At 32.4% G+C, this 20353-nt stretch overlaps 2 protein-coding genes across 2 annotated transcripts in view; one reads left to right on the plus strand and one right to left on the minus strand.

Annotated features, from left to right (window-relative positions):
• LOC108549035 (uncharacterized) overlaps positions 1 to 14284 on the minus strand; it is an 88772-nt gene extending 74488 nt beyond the window's left edge. Inside the window, exon 1 of the mRNA XM_017902246.1 lies at positions 14204 to 14284. Within this exon, the coding sequence (XP_017757735.1) occupies positions 14204 to 14284 (81 nt within the window). The remainder of the gene's footprint in view (positions 1 to 14203) is intronic.
• LOC108549036 (potassium voltage-gated channel protein Shaw) overlaps positions 8558 to 20353 on the plus strand; it is a 27305-nt gene continuing 15509 nt past the window's right edge. Inside the window, exons 1-2 of the mRNA XM_017902247.1 lie at positions 8558 to 8616; positions 14275 to 14672. Coding sequence (XP_017757736.1) covers positions 14376 to 14672 — 297 coding nt within the window. The 5' untranslated portion in view covers positions 8558 to 8616; positions 14275 to 14375. The remainder of the gene's footprint in view (positions 8617 to 14274; positions 14673 to 20353) is intronic.

Below are 20353 nucleotides of genomic sequence, written 5' to 3' on the forward strand. Positions count from 1 at the left end.
CATAATTCATATTATATTAAATTATATTAAACTGAATTGTATTATTTATATTATATCATTTATATTATATTAAATATTAATTATAGGTTCGAATGTCATATTGCACGATATGCACTTTCTATTTGTTGACATAATTGTAATGTGCTATTTACAGGAAATGAATAAATCAAGATTGTCAAGTGATTTTAGATAAAGAAATTTAGAGGATTCAGGTCAGATGATGAAGACAACTTTGAATGAATATATTTCTAGAATTATTCGTCTGTTTGCATCCATTGCATTGCAGAAAAATTTAGCATGTCGAATAATTGTACATAATAGAAATTTATTTTATTTTGAAAGAATTAATTTTCGAACCTGTGTTGATCAGATATTTTTCAATCCTTTCTATATTGAGTACTGTAAAGATATTCATCCTATATCTATTACATAACACCATAAAATATTGACATTTGTTTTTTAATATTCAGTGTTATGATATATCAGCTCATAAGGTAATTTTCTAATAATTTGTGTAATTAATGCAGCTTTCACGAGAATTGATTTTGTAATAACGAAATTAGATACGATTATAATAGTACAGCAGGGAATTGGAGAAGTTGATAGGAGCATGGCAAGCTATGGTAGAAAGACGACAAGGGAAATATATCACTGATTAATTATTGTACATTATATTCACAAACGTATAGAACTAGCTTTGATGTGAAAATCGTTTGTTGGGTTCTAGCGTAACTAATGATAATCTAATTAATAACGAATGTATTAATATAGTAAAATATACTCTGAATTATGATACTTTATTACGATTTTATTATTTTATCATTATTTTACTACGATAGTCCGTTATCATTATCACAATATATATTTTGTATTTAACTTATTTTCTAATATATTTTATTATCATGTTGTTATGACGATGCTATAATTAATCTAATATTTATTTATACTATGTTTGAAATATCAATATTATCTTGTTATCGTGATTATATATTTTATTTAATATTTATTTATATTATGTTCGAAATAAAATTTGAAATACTCCAGTGATCTCGATGAGTTCATGTTTGTGATTCAATTATAAAACGTAAATTAGGACCATTGAAACTTCGAAATGTTATAATTGCAAGTGGCATGTTAATTACGTAACACCAGTAGATTCTATCCCAAGGAAAGCGTAAAATTAACGAAATTAGACTCATTCAGGTAATTGCACTTAAGAAGGATATTAAAATTTAGGAGTGGCAAGGAGCATTGTGGCAAACGTGTGTTCAATGTCACAATATTGTCCAATTATAATCTGTTCTGTCTCTTAGCAGATTCTTTTATAAGTTGGGATGGCACAATACACTGCTCGAAACAATAAGAGGATCAAGTTTCTGGGTGCTCAGGAGAACAAACTGAACGTCAGACGTATGAAGAAGGAGGGTAAACATATGAAGTAAATGTCTGACTTGTAGAGGGTGCAACACATACAAGTGATGAATGTGTTATTGGAGAATATAAATTGAATATTTAAAACTTCTAAAAGATATTGAAATATTTTCCTTGATTATCTTGTAAATGAAATTATCTTTTATTTATAAATAATTTTGCATGACACAATGTTACAGTATTCCAAAATTATTTTAATTTATTTTATTGTACTTTATTGTACTTTTTATTTTTCATTATCAAAGCAATGAAATTATTGTGTTATTATGCATAATTTAATACTGTATATATATCTAATAAAATAAGATAGTATTATATAATAATGTAATAATGTTAGTAACACATTATAAATAATATATATAATAATAATGTCACAGAATATGATATTATTTATTATTCACTAATGATTCAAAATAACAAATTATTTACTTAATATAGTCAGTTAATGAACTTAATAGAGGGTAGAAGAAGAATGAATTATTATTGTAAAAAATTTATGAATATGCTCCTAATATAATTATAACTCATAAACCTTATAGTTTATACAAATATTAGACAAGATAAATAAAAGTCTCTGAAGAGTGCAGAGTATATTTTGCGAAGACTTCTTGGCCCTTCCAAATTGAACCTTCGAAGTTATTCTCTTCATCTAATAATGTTATAATTTCCTCAGTGTAATGTAATCAAAGTAGTTAAGAAATAAAACTGATTAAAAGTAGCCGCTCAGTAAAGTTTGCGATAAATCTTTTTAAAATAGCAGATTCAGAGCATCGCTAATTTCATAATTTCTTAATAATGTCGCGTGTATGTTAATGTTTAACGCAGGAATAGGACTGAAAATTATATTCCTATTTCTAATTAGATTTATCATCTTGATTTCAACTCACAATAGCTATATCATTCTCTAAACATATTTCCATAAGTCTCAGACAAAAGTAGAAAAGTACACTTGGAATTTAATAATATTTAATAATAATATTTAATAATAATATATTATAATACTATTAATAACTATTATAATAAATATTATATAATATATAATTAAACTACTCTGAGTACTACTCTAGACTGTCTATAGTATGTATAACTTGTTATAATTTTTAGTATATATAACATATATTAAAGTTTAATTCAATAAGAATACTCTTAAATATGAAATATTATAATTTAATATAAATATTATAATAAATTATATTACATATATGTTATACTACATATTATATTATATATTATATATACACACACAGAGATTGTATATTCAAAAAATAGATTATATAAAATAAAACAAAATATTCAGAACTGACGAAATACAAAATATACCATCCACAAGATTCACCAACTCCAGTCTCCATTATAAAACTACAAAAACCAGTTGACTACTGACTCTTTGTCCCATGAAAACCAGCCAAACAATTCTCCCCCACCCACGACTCCCGAAGCGAAAACCTGGGTACCAGTCTGAAACGAGGAAAAAGGAAAAATCATGCACAAAATCTATACAACCTTCCTTGCGATTGATTCGACGTCCATCAAAGAAAGAAACGTTCCTGCTAACGATACCGGCACCAACGTCATCGCTTTCCGACAAAAAGTACGGAACACATCAGCGCGCCGCCTACGAGTTGACGGATTGGCAATCTGAGAAAAAAAGCGTATCAATCGGAAGATATAATGGTAGACGAGCCGAGGAAAAAGGAAGAGAAAGAAGTCAAAAAAGAAGAAAAAAAAAAAGAAATTAGATCGTGTTTTACGTCATCGACCCTCCACGGAAGCACTGACGCCTACGCGAGACGGATGCCTACGCCTATGAGGCGGAGAAACATGTCTGCCACTATACAGTAGCCGTAGACAGTCTGATCCAGACTCAGCCGGCTCAGACCGTCGAAAACTTGGGCTCCGAATAGTCTCGTTGTCGATGAAAGACGCGCATGTGCGTGGTACTCTTTTAACGAAGCCTCGTTGGCGTCGACGCTGTCACAGAGACCATAACTTTCGGCCACGTAGTCGCTGCGTTTCATTCGACCGTGCATTATCCGAGGCGGCCTCTACATGATGCACTGCGTCCAACCAACCGACACGAGCTCTTCTATGCTGGTTTTTGCTCACGAGCGGGTAAACAACTCACCCGCGCGTTTTCACCGCTGTTCTTGACAATCGAAAGATGCATCGTCTCGGTTCACGATTCGGTCCAGTTGTTGGCAACGGTACAACAGTCTCGACAGTATATTCCTCGTGATGATGTTTTCGTAGTACGAGAGATTCCGCATAGAGGTCAGATATTCCACGGCTTCGGTAGAAACCTGACGTACCAACCGCGTAGCTCGTTGTTACCGACCGTGCGATGAGCGTACGAGTTCCTGGGTGCTACACGGAGGGTCCAGGCATAGACTAGATATTATATAGAACTGCTACTTGATAGAGAATTTGTGGTATTCTCTTTAATCGAATTTTGTTATTATTAATTATTCTTTATCGATCAAATTATTGATATTTAACGTATGGGAAGTTCATTGTGAGAAGAATTTGAATGTACTGTGTTTTCTTGGGGTTAATATTTTAGGGAGTAATATATGTCTCATTTTTCTCGGTTATTTTCTGTTATCTTCTGGATACTTTGCTTGACATCTTGGGCAGGTTAAAAAAGTTTCTCCACTCTCTCTCAATCTTCTAGTGTCTGGTTTCTTGTTCTTAAAAAATTGCATGAAAATGAGACAAAGTTTTATATTTCTCTAAATATGTAAAAATATCAATGTAAATATTATTTGAAATATAATTTACAAAATAGGAATTATTTGTAACGCAATTTATTTGATGGTTAATATCAGTTTGTATTAACAAACGTTCTTTTGGATAAACATTACTTTAAAAAGTCTTTCTAAAAGTTGTTTAAATAATAAATAAATTTCCTTATACAAGATAGGATCAATCAGCTGTAGAACTGCGGTGACTTTAGCCTGTTACATAAATCGATACGCAAGGGAATATTCACAGGTTCCTTGAAGCATTAATTTCTTCACGAATATTATATAAAAATATCATTTTTAAAAATTCATTAAACACGATTTATCGAATATAACGATAATTTTCCAAATTCTTCATGCTAACTTTAATCCATAGACCTGCAAAATTGAAATTTAGTTATAATTCTCCAATATAGTAAACTATTTGAAAGTTATGTTAGTTTACATGGAATTCCACATAGTTCCACGTATGTAAACTCATTTCTATGTGCAAAAATTTTAGCAATTTTGTTGTAACAGTTTCACGAAGATTCTATGAAAAGCATCAAAATTCCAATTTTCAGTGACAGATGACTAATTGCAATTGGAATTGGACGTTCGAAATTGTTCCTTTGATCTTTCACCAACGGGTCATGCCAGAGATTTGTATATCTTTCGCTTGTTTCCATTGAATGGTAAAATGTGTTTGTGTGTCCAGGAAATAGTGAACGATTTTCCGTACTCTGTTTCTCCTCTCTGAAGTTTTTCCGAAGCGTTTCCAATTTTTCAAGGTCAACAATTTTTTCTGCAGCTCAAAAAATATTTGTGAAAATGGTGAATACATATATAGTTATTAAAATTTGATATAATTGAAAATTTGAATAATTGATACGAGACTTTTGTGATATAAAATATTTAAATGAAGTTTATTTAATATTCTACTATTAAACAATGGTTATAAAATAATAATTTATTAATTTTATATATCGTATAATATTATACCGTTGCTATTAATTATATTTTATAGTGCAATATATTAAAAATAATATTATTGTGTTATTTATGTTGCATATAAATTAGGCGTGATTATTAAGGCGGATTTTCAACGCGATTATTCATTCAGAAAATTTGCGTGTATTGATTAGATCAGAGCATGTGTAGAGTTCATTTATTTTATTCCGAACTCTGTAAGGAAAAAAATAATTGAAGGTGGTGTACTCTAAGCACGATGTGAAATTATATTTTTAGTATGGAATATTAGTTACAATTAATGGTATACTGCTATACTATAATTTACATTCATACATTTTATGTATTCAATTTTTTTCCGTGGATTAATATTATCAACTTGATATCACATCAATTACATTACACTAATTACTATCATTAACTTACACATTATTATTACCACTACAATTATTATATTAGTAATATTATTAACAATGTAATGTAATATTAGTTATTAATATTATTATCGAAAATATTACTAATGTATATCATATAATTATTTCTAAATCTACTAACAATTATTGTTTAACAAACGATAAGCTGCAAAAAGATTGTACAAAATCGTAAAAAAAATATTGTAGAAATGTAAAAAAAATTGTATAAAAAATATTCGTATTAAATCGTTTATAATTAATTATTAATTCAGGAAAATGGTATTTCTGATTTGAATTATAATAACATTCTGACTTATGACTAATTTAATATTGATTTTTATTTATTCAAAAGTTGGTTAAGGTACAGGTACACCTAAGAAAATTTCAAACTTAAATTATTTTTAAATGATGGGTTAATCCAACAAATTTTATTTCTCTTTTTCATTCATTTCGAGTGTATTATAAGCTATTGAGATATTATATTATCAGACTTCATTCAGAGACGATTCAAGTGCATGAGTACTCCACGAAATTTTAAATTCATTTTTGCTTTTTTAAACGAAGCTACAAGTCGAGAAACTATTCTTTTCTTTTCGACTTATTTCTGGACAGAGAGTAACTTTCTGTACATTTCCACGCTCGTTATTTATTCAGAAGTTACCCAAGTGCGTGTACACCCGACAAATGATCAAGCTTGATTCTTTCCAACACTGTGTCTCAAATCGAAAAACTGTTTTCTGTTCTCTCGACTTATTTTTGGATGCAGAATAACGTCAGCCCATATGCAACATCCACCCAACGAATTTCCAAGCTCGATTTTTTCTCAAACGAATCTCCAAACCAAAAATTGTATAAAATTTATTTCTGCACTTAGGATAATCACCTAACCAGTTATGCTGTCGTTAGTCAATCGACGGTTATCCAAATTTTGAAAATTGACTATTCAGAAAACGAAGATTCTAACTGTGAAACATTATTCTCCACCTTTGACTTCTTTTTGGATGCAGAATATTTTCCTGATAATTTTTATGATTATCATTCATTTAATAGTTAGACAAGTTCATGCATACCCATAAAAATTTTAAAATCGATTATTCCCAAAGCAAAGACTAACCATGAAATATTATTCTTTACTTTTGTCTTATTTTTAGGAGCAGAATATTTTCCTAATAATTTTTAAGATTATTATTCATTTAATAGTTAGCCAAGTTCATGCACACCCATAAAATTTTAAAAATTGATTATCCTTAAAACAAAGACTCCAACCAAAAACATTATTCTCCATTTTCGACTTATTTTTGGTTGCATGATACTCTCCTAATCATTTCTAATATTATTATTCATTGAATACTTCGCTAGGTCCACACACACTCACAAAATTTTTAAATTTTGTTATCCCCAAAACAGAGACTTCAACCAAAAAACATTATCCTCAATTTTTGATTTACTTTTTGTTGCATAATACTCTCCTAATTATTTTTAAAATTATTATTCATTGAATAGTTTGCTAGGTCCACACGCACTCACAAAATTTTTAAATTTTGTTATCCCCAAAACAGAGACTTCAACCAAAAAACATTATCCTCAATTTTTGATTTACTTTTTGTTGCATAATACTCTCCTAATTCTTTTTAAAATTATTATTCATTGAATAGTTTGCTAGGTCCACACAAACTCACAAAATTTTTAAATTCTGTTATCCCCAAAACAAAGACTCCAACCAAAAAACATTATCTTCAATTTTTGATTTACTTTTTATTGCATAATACTCTCCTAATTACTTTTAAAATTATTATTCATTGAATAGTTTGCTAGGTCCACACACACTCACAAAATTTTTAAATTCTGTTATCCCCAAAACAAAGACTCCAACCAAAAAACATTATCTTCAATTTTTGATTTACTTTTTGTTGCATAATACTCTCCTAATTACTTTTAAAATTATTATTCATTGAATACTTCGCTAGGTCCACACACACCCACAAAGTTTTTAAATTCTGTTATCCCCAAAACAAAGACTCCAACCAAAAAACATTATTTCCAGATGCATAATATTCTCTTGACCAATTTCAATACCAACCTCCTAATTATTTTTAAAATTATTATTCATTGAATAGTTTGCTAGGTCCACACACACCCACAAAATTTTTAAATTCTGTTATTCCCAAAACAAAGACTCCAACCAAAAAACATTATTTCCAGATGCATAATATTCTCTTGACCAATTTCAATACCATTATTAGCCAACCAAATGCCATTACCATTATTTTCAATACCATTCAACAGTCATCCCACTTCATGCACTCCCAAAAAATCTAAAAATTTTATTACATCGAAATCAAAGCCACGAACCAAGAAATTATATAACCTCTCTCAACGTATTTTTCAATACTCGATAGCCCTCTCTCCAGTATAACATTATCACTGGCTGATTCTCAGTGACTAACCAACTGCACGCGCGCCCAGCAAATTTTCAAGCTCGATTTCCTCCTAAACCAGATATTGTACGAAAAAATCTCGCTTTTCCATTCCGATTTATTTTCGGACGTAGAATAATTTTCTGTTCGATTAAACAAGCTGTCGCGATGCAAACACTAACGCGGTGAACATTAAACCGAACGGTACTCGTGCGTCAGGGGTAATGAAAAATCTACTCGTTAACACTTGACTAATTTTCACACATATGAACAGCGATCGTCTTTTGATGGGAAAAACAAATACTCTACGGCTCGTTACCGGGGCGAAACGATTTTCGTCGGTTCGCGATTCGATAACTCGAACGTTCACAGCAGCACGCGCAAATAAACAGAGCCGAATTTATAGAACTGGAAACCACGCTCGCGTCGTGGGTTATTCCTCTCCGGGAGGCTCGAGCTCTTCGACCGTCCGCGAGGAAAATCATCGGCCATTTTCGATCCAACGGCGGATCGATCTATCGCGACGTCGAGGTGCGTGATAAATGTAAATATTAATTTCCCTAAAGTAATTTCTCCGTTTGTTTTACTCACTGCGGGTTAGTGGAGAGAGTGGTGGTATTTGAAGTGGTCGGAGGAACATGATTAACGAGTACAACGAGTAGTTGGGTAAGGATAATTGTTTCACATATTATCGAAGAAATAAATTCCGCGGAAGTATATTTGTACTAATCTATGCAATGCTTTGTGTGTTTTCAATCATCGGTGCCTGATGCGATGAAATGATGTGTTTGTTATCGATAAGTGAAGGGTTTGAGCGGAAGTGATCGTGATCAAGGAACTTCACCGCGGACTTACGCTTTGTTTATAGCTATGTTTTTCAGTGAGTAATTTCTGTGGCAGAGTGCGTATTGTAATACAAAATAATCTATGGAACATGTGTAGTAGATTTATATCATTATATCAATATACGTGTCAATATAATTAAAATATAAAAATATTATTATAAATTGGTAATACACGATAACAATATCGTTTGAAATATAATATTTAACTTGTATGTAAAATTTATGTATTATGTTAAGGTTTGTACGTGGAATATTAAATTGTTAATATAAAATAATGATATTATTTTGTGTCCAGAATTTTACTTCTATATATAATTACATATTATATTTAAATATGGAATATTAATTATTAATAGAGAATAACGGTATTATTTTATGCAAATTTGTTTAATATATAGAATTTGTATGTTAAATTTTCATATGAAATTATTTAATATTAATAATATGAAACAAATTTGTAATACAATATTTCTTCATTTTTTGGGTTTCAAATGGAGTTTCATTTCCTGTGTAAAATGAAACTTGCTACGTCGTGTGTTGGTATCTTCAATTTTCAATTGTTACTTGATTCTAGTATTGGAAAATTTTATTCTCTGCATGCATGCGCGCTATGTTGTAAAACTGTTTAATTATTAAGCATGGAATTATTAATGAACTATAATTGCATAAACTATATGGAATACATGATAATATTAGTAATACCTTAAATTATTAACTGAAGTAATTACCTCATTCTGCATATAATTGGCCTAATATAATACTAAAATACTATGAAATGATGAATGCACTATATGTATATAAAGTATGCACAGTGAAATGTAATATAAGGAGGTACTAAAAATTTCTGCCGATTTAAACAAAAATAAATTTCCAGTAACATTGTCATTTAAGTCCCATAGATCTGAAAATCCACTATTATTTACTCGAAATATTCTCAACAAATTAAAAAAAAAAAATTCATAGATCAAAGAACACCTGGAAACTGTTCACTCTAAATGCCATTAGTTTTGAATGAAATACGCGAAATGCGAAAATTCAAGAATATTTTACAAATACAAGTCGATTTGTTTACCACAGTCCAAAAATTCGTTGTGAATTTCGAAAAAATTCGAATTTATGTACCTACTGAATAATTACGACCCAATACACAAATTATAATAAAATATTAAATAGGAAAATTAATCTTTCTCTGGAAAAAAAGAATCGTGAAAAATTCAGAGTGAACGTTCGCTTGAATTTACAGACAGCCATTAAAAGGATATAACGATTTTACGTTTGAATGAACAGGGCTTCGTTTAAATTGCACAGTCGACGGTGGTTCATATTTCCCCGTGGAATGGTTCTTATTTCCAACCTATTTTCCAATCAATTTTCCCCGGCGGCCAATCCTTCCCAAGGGTGTTGTAATACTCGCCTCGGTCTCCTTTCACGTGGATTATAATAGAAAACTAGTTGTCGAGTAATCAGTGGCCACGGCAACCGTAATTGTGCGACGCTGCATTCGAAAACCATCCCCCTTGTCGTCGCAAATTTAATAACGCAAAGTACATATTGATTGCCTCACCGACATCCTCATCTTATACTGGAATTTCGTTCGATACGAAAATATTGACCCAATGAAGTGTAAAATAAAAGGAGATCCACGTGTACTACCATCTTCAACATCACTGCCACCGTTGTTACTATGGAATCAAGGTAACTCGTCTCTGAGTTTCTATTTCTGCCATTGATGAAAATATGTGATTGATTTTGATAAAATTAAAGTATCACTAAAAAATTATTATTATTATTGTTACTATTAGATCGAGATGACTGGTCTCGAAATTTTTACTTTTGCTGTTGGTGAAAACGTGTGATCGATTTTAATAAAAGTGACGCACCATTTAAAAGTTAATGTTACCATTATTATTATGATATCAAATCGAGATGACAGGTTTCAGGTTTCTATTTATACTATTGGCGGAAACGTTTGATCAATTTTGATAAAATTAAGGTACCAATAAAAAATTGTTGTTACCATTATTATGGTATCAAATCGAGATAACAGGTTTCAGGTTTTTAGTTTTACTGTTGGTGAGAACCTGTGATCGATTTTGATAAATTAAAGTATCACTAAAGTATTATTGTTACCATTATTGCTATAAGATTGAGATGACTGGTCTCGAAATTTTTACTTCTGCTGTTGGTGAAAACGTATGATCGATTTTGATAAAATTGAGGCACCATTAAAAAATTATTGTTATCATTATGAATACTAGATCGAGATAATTGGTCTCTAAGTTTTTACGTTTGTACTTTTGTTGTTGGTGGAAATGTGTGATCGATTTTGATAAAATTGATTTTCCATTAAAAATTATTGCTACCATTATTACTATAATATCGAATGGAGATGATTGGTGTCCGAATTTCCATTCTTGCTAATGGTGTAAGCATTTGATCGATTTTGGTATCCGAAATTAATGTTGTCACACGTGTGCCAGTGATTATGAGAGTGTCCTATGTAATTAAGGTTTAAATATATCATGAATTCCAAAAATTAATTACGGAACTCGATTTAACGATATCAATATTTTGTTATTTTGCCATAAACAGCTTTATTTATTATATAAACGAAGACAGGATAAAATATACAATGAAAACATTTATTTTGAATTGGATCATATTGAATCGTAACAAAAATTCGCAGATCATTATTCTGTTTCTTAACTTGTTCCAATAAGTGCATATAAATAATCAACATAATTAATAAAATAAATTCCTTTGAAGTAGAATTAATTTCTATTAATCACGAATATTCGAATGTAAATAAACACAATTAATTTACAATATCAATAACGATAAAATATATCTAATAAAGGAAATATAATAATAAAAAGAAAAATATTCAATATTGTGAGTCTCTTGACAAAGTATTGAATGTAGACAGAGTATAGTAATTTTTCTGAAGTACAATAACGATTTTCAATTCTTCCATTATTATTAAATATTTCGGTAAAATTAAATTCAACGGTGGATTGTACCAATTTCAGATATAAAATATTTTCAGTAGCATGTAATAATAACATTTCTATAATTAATTCACAATTATTTTGGTTTTTCAAAATATTTGTTTTCAAAAGTGGAAAAAAATATTTCTAATTGTGTGTATTATATATGGAATCGAGTTTTTCTCAGGATCATCCTCACGGACGAACCAATTTATGTCGATACCCTAAATGTCATACCTGAAAAAATTTCATTGGAAAGCTACGTTATCCCTTGCCCTTCTATCCGAGCTTCGCTAATTTAATCCTCTCGCGAGTAACCAGCCTTCTTTCGCAATTTTCTTACCAAAAGCATCACAACCACTTACGATAAACACTGTCACATTACACCAGCCTGAGAGAGATCGTGAAAGGCACCTTCCTCTTGCATGTCAAACAAAATCCACTTCGTCAAACGTATTTCAAACTCGCACATCTCGTCAAAAGTTATTTCAAAATTGAAGGCCTCCAAAATACTAGAAAATTATGAAAATTGCAGGTAAATCCAACGATCTTTCAATCTTTCCTTTACCAAGCACCACGGAGCATAAAACATCTCTAATATTATACAAAAATTCACGCAAATAAGAATTTTTAATTTCTAGTTTCTGAAAATTAAAAGTCCCTGATACGAATTTTGAATTAATACTCGAATTAACGAGAAATTCGACGCAGCTGGGAAATTGCTGCTAAATTTTTTGCCTGGGAGTATATATCGTACCACTATCATATACACACCACTTGTAAGACGTCAAGAGTTGCACCCGAACGTAATGACTCCCGCTCATTAAAAATACAAAAACGAAAACAGAGAAGCAGTAGAAATGATTGCTCTCAGACTTGTTATTAGGTTCAATCGCATATAGAAATAAGATCGACGACCTATCGTCAGTAATATGTCTTTTGTGTCTTGCAACTAGTATCTTGCGTCAAGTATTAGGGTGTCCGGTAAGTTCGTGCTGAATTTCGGTAGGTGGCGTAAGGACAGGTCTGAATATATATATATATGTGAATGGAATAAGTGTGGCTCTGGGAAACGTCGAGTGTGTCTGGACTTAGAATGAAAGTGACCATGTGCGCAAGGATCGACTGCAAGGATTATAGTGAATGGAATAAGTGTGGCTCTGGGAAATGTCGAGTGTGTCTGAACTTAGAATGAAAGTGATCATGTGCGCAAGGATCGACTGCAAGGATTATTTATGGTAGAGTCGAGTGAAAGTTTAAGGATGCGTGCAGAGTGGTTGAAGTGCCTGGCCTACCGAGGTTGCGGGAGAAAGGAGCATGACTGGAGAAGAAAGTCAGGGTATGAACGAGGAGGATGAACGGTTTAAATAAGGGTGCAAGGGCGCGGGCGAGGACAGACCTTCACGGTCTTCAAGATAGCGTCTAACAAGTAAAAGTCGAGCGTACCAGTAGCGAGTCTTTAGTTTCGTGGCTGATAATACAAGTATAAGCTTATTGTATTTTAAGAAGCAGTAAAACATTACTATAGCCAATCCCCACAACTCTAGATCCTACATATATGTAGTATGGCGAAACTGGTTTCGAGACACCGAAAATTCACGAAAGAACAAGAACACAATAACACAAACTCAAAACTCGTAAACTGATTTAACTCAGGGAAAGAACACCAAGATAACGAAAACACACAAAGACGAACTCTTTTAAAACTCTCTTTCCAACACCAAGCGACTCACGCTCGTGCTGGTCACAAACGATTTTCAAGGACTCTGTTTTGGTTGTCAAGGACCACGCTTTTTATGCTTTCCTTAACCTAGGCTTCACCTCCCCGTAGAGGAGTCACGCAACTTAATTTTGTTATATAGAATAACTTTTCGATTTGCTTCTAGAAGATATCGATCGGTTTACAATTTATTTTTGTTGGCAATAGCCGATTCGCGATTTCCTTTGGTATCCTATATATACATATCAAAATGATTGAAAACAAACGACATTCGTACATATCGGAAAAGACGGTACTTCAGGTATATTTGGAAAAATTGGAAAAATTGGAAGAACGGAATTTTCAAGTTGCCTGAAAGATGGAGAAAGGTTGTATTTAAATCTCCCGCGTTTCAATTTTCCTTTAAAAATCGCACGAATTTTCCGGACCACCCAATATCTTGTATCTAGTATCTTGCGCTATTTCTGATCTGACTAGATAAAGCACCCAACAGTTACTTTCGCCATTTTCTTTTTTTTTTTATACGTGGTGGAGCTCTTCGAAAGATACCTCATATTCACCTAAGTGTCACACGAGGTAAGTGAAACTTGACCGGAATGGGCCCCCCAGAATTTTGGTTAAATGTACCCTAGCTATAGAGACCATAAGCGAATATTGATCATGGCTTTAGACCACGTCAGTTTTAGATATTTTAGATATACGTTATCCACCACTACAGCTGAACCAAAGTTCTTCACTGCTCTCATCGAAACGACGAATTTTTCCTCCACAGCTCTCGTCATCGTCTCGGTGCCTCTCATCAGAACCCTTCGGAAGCCCGAGTTATCATCCGAGCTCTTCCCTCTACCATGCGATCCATGGGACGCCGGGAGGATGAGGAAGCTAGATGACGGCAGATGGAACGACCGTGTGATCCTGAACGTAGGTGGCGTGAGACACGAGACGTACAAGTCCACCCTGAAGAAGATCCCGGCCACCAGGCTGTCTCGCCTAACCGAGGCCTTGGTCAATTACGATCCCGTTTTGAACGAATACTTCTATGACCGTCATCCAGGCGTCTTTGCTCAGGTGTTGAATTACTATCGCACCGGGAAACTTCATTACCCGACGGACGTCTGTGGCCCTCTGTTCGAGGAGGAACTCGACTTCTGGGGCCTGGACTCTAATCAGGTTTGCAATTACCTTTTATTTCACTCGGCAACGAGTCCGCTTCGAGGAAATTCTTGATAGTCGGTGCAGTCGAGTAGAGGGAGCGATGGAGGGGAGAAAAGGGGTCAGTGAATGGTTCTTAACCGTTTGAGTCCCAAGCAGCGCGATCGCGCTGGTCAGATTTCATGTCGGGAAGACCCAGCACATTTCGAGCGTCTTCGACAGCTGACGGTGCGTCACTGACTGTCGAAGTCGAAGCGCTATCGCGTCACTTGGCCATTCATCGCTGTATATCGTCACTAGGTCGGTCTTAGTTGGCGACGGTTAATGACGGACGGTTCATTGAGGAAGGTTGTGTATAGTGAACTGTATTTTAGTAGAACTCTCAGATAACTTTACTGATCTGTCGGATAACTTTACTGATCTGCTCTCGTGACTGCTCTGTCGGTGGTTATGTATTCTTCGTCTTCCTACTGATTGGTTGCGAATACTATTGGGGGTGTGTGTCAGCTCTAGCGTACTTCGGTGGTGGTGGTTGTTTAAACAATCTAGGTCCCTATGTCCGCCGCCTCAGGGGTGACATATCATTGCTTGCTGGGGTATACCCAAGTGAAGGCTTAGGTAACAATGAGTGTAAAAAGTCAAGGGAAGGGGCTGACAATAAGGACATAAAAGAGTCCTCCGCTTGACCTGAGACAGAGCGGTCCTAGGGCCGCAACACTGGTACTTGTAAAATTTCAGAGCTTTTATTTTTAGCTTTACAGTCCTAAATAAAGGGATGACCGGAGTACCGAAAACAACCTTTCACGAATTAACAATCGTCATAATATAAACGAAGCGCTATCGCGCCCCTTGGGATATCTCGACATAAAATAGAAGAAGCGCTATCGCGCTGCTTGGGTCCTTTTGTAACCACTTAGAGGCAGCGCGGTCGCGCTGCTTGGGATACTCCGACAATGCTTCCTCAAAACCCTCCGGGATTCAAACGGTTAAGGTGTTAGGTTTGTTTGGTGCAAAAGGGGCGTAGGTGTCGCTGGTGTTTTCAGCACGGAAATTTTAGTTCACAACCGGTTGTTTCGCGTATTCGCGTGACGAATTCGTGCACTCGAGAACGTGATACTTGGGGAATAAAGTGAGCGAAGGTTTGTTAGGTGGTTACGTAAGGTGTTACTCTGCTGGGAAATGTGGAGTGCAGTGGGTCGTTTAATTGTCGGGATATTTGGTTTCGAGCGGTGTTATTAATTTTTTGAAAATATAGGGGGTTAAGTATTAATATTGATAAAATATTAGTATTTATATTTATTGTAGTATTAATAATAATAGGATATATTTATTATATATATTATAAAATGGTTAAATATTGTTGTCTTTGTGCAATTTTAACGAGTAGAGTGTTTCTTGAATGAATTTATGTAATTGATATGCATGCGATTAATTTAGAATTAGTATTGTCATTCCTGGCAATGAGTAACTGGTAATGATACTTTCAGAATTATTTTAGTTAACGCAGAAGTAATTGATTTCAGTTATTAATGTCATTATTCAATAATTCTAATTACCAAAGATGTTATTAAAATTATTTTATATAATTGACGAATAATCGCTTTTATTTCAAGTAACCAAAAAACTATCATTATTGAATTACCATTATTATTATTCTTGTATCTCTGTATAAATTTTCTATTTATATTTAGTAATAGTATCCTGAGAATTCTTTTTAATAATTAACGAGTAATTAATTATACGTTTTCATTATTATTTTTAATTAATTTCAATTGGCAAGGGAATTTATCAGAAAAATTTTGTGAGAACAATATTACATTAATAGTGCTAATTAATCTTACATAAATGTCGTGCAACACGTTACTCAAATTCAGTAGCTCATAGTAATAGTCAACGAATTAATTCAAGAATGTTGTAATATCAATTTTTATACCATTAGCATTATATTTATTATTAATTTTTGCTAAATTTCGTTATTTATACATACAATGAACTTCGTTGTCAATAACGGTTACGGAATTGCCAAAGCAAAAGTCTGGACGATGATCCTCATTAAAACGATGCGAAGTAAAAAAGCTGGGATAATGAATTTACTAATCAGGTATTCCATTAAACGGTCGTTCATTCGGCACGAAATAGCGTGGCGTTATTTCATAACGGCGTTAACGATTCCGCATAACTAACGTTGATTGCCTGTCCATTTCCTGACTTGCAGCGCGGATACAAATGCGCTTTGATACCGCAGAAAATGTCTCGTTCAAAATGCAGAAACCATGCAACCACTATCGAGCCAACGGGTCGGAAATGTTTGCCCGGCGACAGCTTGAATTACACAAACACCTATTGTTGCCTTTGATTTTGGAATCAGATCGACTATGCGTTTAAGCTGTCGCTGATTGCCGAACGAATTCCAAATCTCGTCGATTCACAGTGCCTCGTAGACTTCCTTCCCTTATTCCTTCGTTACATGTGAAAAATTTTTTCTTTTACATTCCTCTATTACGAGTTTTTCACCGTATCATTAATTATATTTATTGGAGTGGGCATTATAATGTCGTGATATTGGGTATAGTGATTTTCGATATGGAATATAGTGATTTGTAATGCAAAGTATTTTGTATCGGAAATTTCGATATAGGGTATAGTGATTTTCGATGCAAAGTATTTCGATATAGGAAATTTCTATATAAAGTATAGTAATTTCCGGTACAAAGTATTTCGATATGGGAAATTTCGATATAGAGTATAATAATTTCCGACACAAAATATTTCGGTATTAAGTATAGTGATTTCCAACGCAATATATTCCGATATAGAGTATAGTGATTTTCGTCATAGAAATTTTCGATATAGAGTATAGTAATTTTCGCCGTAGAAAATTTCAGTGGAGAGTATAGTGATTTCCGATACAAAGTATTTCGATACAGGAAACTTCGATACAGAGTATAGTGATATAGAGCATATATGTACAATACTCTTCTTATATTAAAATATTAAGCAGAATACCGATAGTAGTTCTACTGAATTTTATTATTTCAAAACGTTCATGAATTTCCTTGCTACATAAATAAGTGAAATCCAAAGCAGAAAATTATTAATTAAAGCCTGCTGTTCGTGATAAAATATTCTGATTACAGAAGGAGGAAAATAAATTCGCAACAGGACGTACGACAAAATGTTCCCGGAAATTGAATAATTTACATAAATCGTAACAAGTGTCTAAAATAAGTTGACCGCGCGTTTTGGTATCGTTTTACGTCATGAATAATACATTAATTTAATTAAATCGATAGCTTTTGTGGGCGATGATGTGCTGCCTCACTTACTATTAATTATTGCAGATTTGAACTGCAACTGTACCTGAAATTTTCTCAATGTCGTTCCAATTATATCCTATCAAACTATTTCGGACACTGCATTTTCATTACTTTAGTAACTCCTGCAATTGTAGTAATTACTGCTTCGTATTACTCGCGTATGATATCTCGATATTCCGTTGCATTTGCCAAATAATGGTCGATATCGATAACAATTTACAAGAAATATTTTAATTGGAGGTTAGTTGAAATTTATTCGAAAAATATTTTCGAATTCCAATAGCGAATAATTCAGTAGTTATATGCACTCGAATAGGGAGATCTTCGAAATTTAAATTCATGACTGTTTCATATATCAATGCAATTCATGTGATTCCTTTTGCGCCTTACGTGACACGTGTGATGTGCCATTACTCTGGTGAAAAATCACTTTCTCACCACTGCTATTCCTCCTCCTAGTTTTCCTAACCTAGTCTGAATTAATGGTTTCGTCTCTTAGGAACAATTTAAACTGCAAAAGTTTCTCGACAATTCCACCAAATATAGAGAATTTTACAATACATAACTGTAGATTGAGTTTTACATGTTGTGCAATATCATTTTATTCGATAATTGTAAATATCGAAGTCATTTTTCAATCTAGTTATTAATTATTTTAATCCTTTATAATAGAAATTTTCTTTACAGAAAGAAAAATTTTATTATATAACTTTATTATAACCATATATGGATGACTTTGGTAACAGAATAGCAGTATAATAATAATACAAGATGTCAATAGTGTAGAAACAAAAACACAAAATAGATTTTAGAACGTATAAATCAGATGGGTTGGTAACTTTCAAGCCACATGGCATTATAGAGGTTAATAGTGGTTCTGTGCTGCAAGCAAGTAAATATGATATAGTTGGTCGACTCGATATAGCGTAGTCGTAAATTATAGCGCTAGGTGGCGACACCCATCGGTGCAACCGCATCTAGGGTTATACGGGTTAAGCAGAGGCACTTTAAACCTTGGGTTGCGTGTGTTATTTGTGAGTTGATATTCTGGTTACAGTTTACTGCTCATTCTTCATTACATAAAGTGTCTTGAAAGCTATATTTACATATGTTTATATCTCTTAAATATTCCTTCGCCATCGTACAATTAAAAATTTCATAAAATTTCAAATCTTTCTACTTTTTTTTTTACGATTATATATCAAGATAAAAATAATTTTTAGCCTAATTTTCCGAACAAGAATACTTGTTACGCGAACAAGACCGTCTTTGATTCTAATTATACGACTAACAGACCTTTCTATTCCAACAAAGAAATTTATTATCCACACACGAAGTTTACGTGAGAACTATTTGGTTCCTTTTCAGAATTTCATCTATTTTCCGGATGTTTAGAGAACTATAATGTTCATACTTGATAGTTTTCAAATAGATACTCTTGAAACTGAAAATATCGATAGTTCTATGATCGAAGGAAGGAATATTTAAATTTTCTAAGATATATAATTTATTCATGAAAAATTAAATTTATTTATTTCTTATGAGGATTTCCAGGGAATTTATTTGCAGAATACTTGCGCAGTAAACGTGAAACGCAAAGAATCTCGGAGCTCACGTCTTCCACATTTTACCTTTTGCTTAATTAATGATGCAATCAATATCGATTAACCTTTACCATCCTCTCCTGATCTCTCTTTCTCTTGACGAGTCTCGAGAGGATTTTCTCGTGCTAATTAATACAGAGTTATTAGCAATAATTAAGAATAAGTGGAATTTGAAAATTATTTCATTTTAGAAGAATTTCAGTATTATTTAACGTTAACCTGAAATGAGAGAATCTATTTTGCCATTTTTTTCTTTTTGATTATTTTTTTCTCTTGGAATTGTGAGTACTTCATTAGAGAAATGTAAATTAATTGAGAAATCTCTTTGGATCCTATATCTGTCTCGATATAATAACGAATTTATATTACGACTCCATTTTGACCAAAGAAATATAAAACGATATATTGAAAAAGTTCACAACTTGTTTAATTAATTTTCCAATTTGTTAAATTAATCAGCTGGTGGTATAAAATTTTGCAGTATGTTTCTGGTGAAAATAATTATCTTTCTGTGTATTGTAATTGAAGCTTTTACTTAAAATTGTATAGTACGCGAAAATTAGTGTGCAGTGTATACACGCTAATTAAAAAATTATTTAAGGAAATGTCATGAAAAAATCAAATATTTCTTTAATTATTTTAAAGGTTTTGTATTTATTTATGTAATAATATAATGAAATATTATTAATTATGTTGTATACAGAAAATTAATTTATTATTTTATTTAATTTATTATTTATTTATTTCTATTAAAAAATTAGAAATAAATAAATAAATA

Source organism: Eufriesea mexicana, unplaced genomic scaffold (genome assembly GCF_001483705.2).
Source record: "Eufriesea mexicana isolate 0111107269 unplaced genomic scaffold, ASM148370v2 scaffold1801, whole genome shotgun sequence".
NCBI classification, from domain to species: domain Eukaryota; kingdom Metazoa; phylum Arthropoda; class Insecta; order Hymenoptera; family Apidae; genus Eufriesea; species Eufriesea mexicana.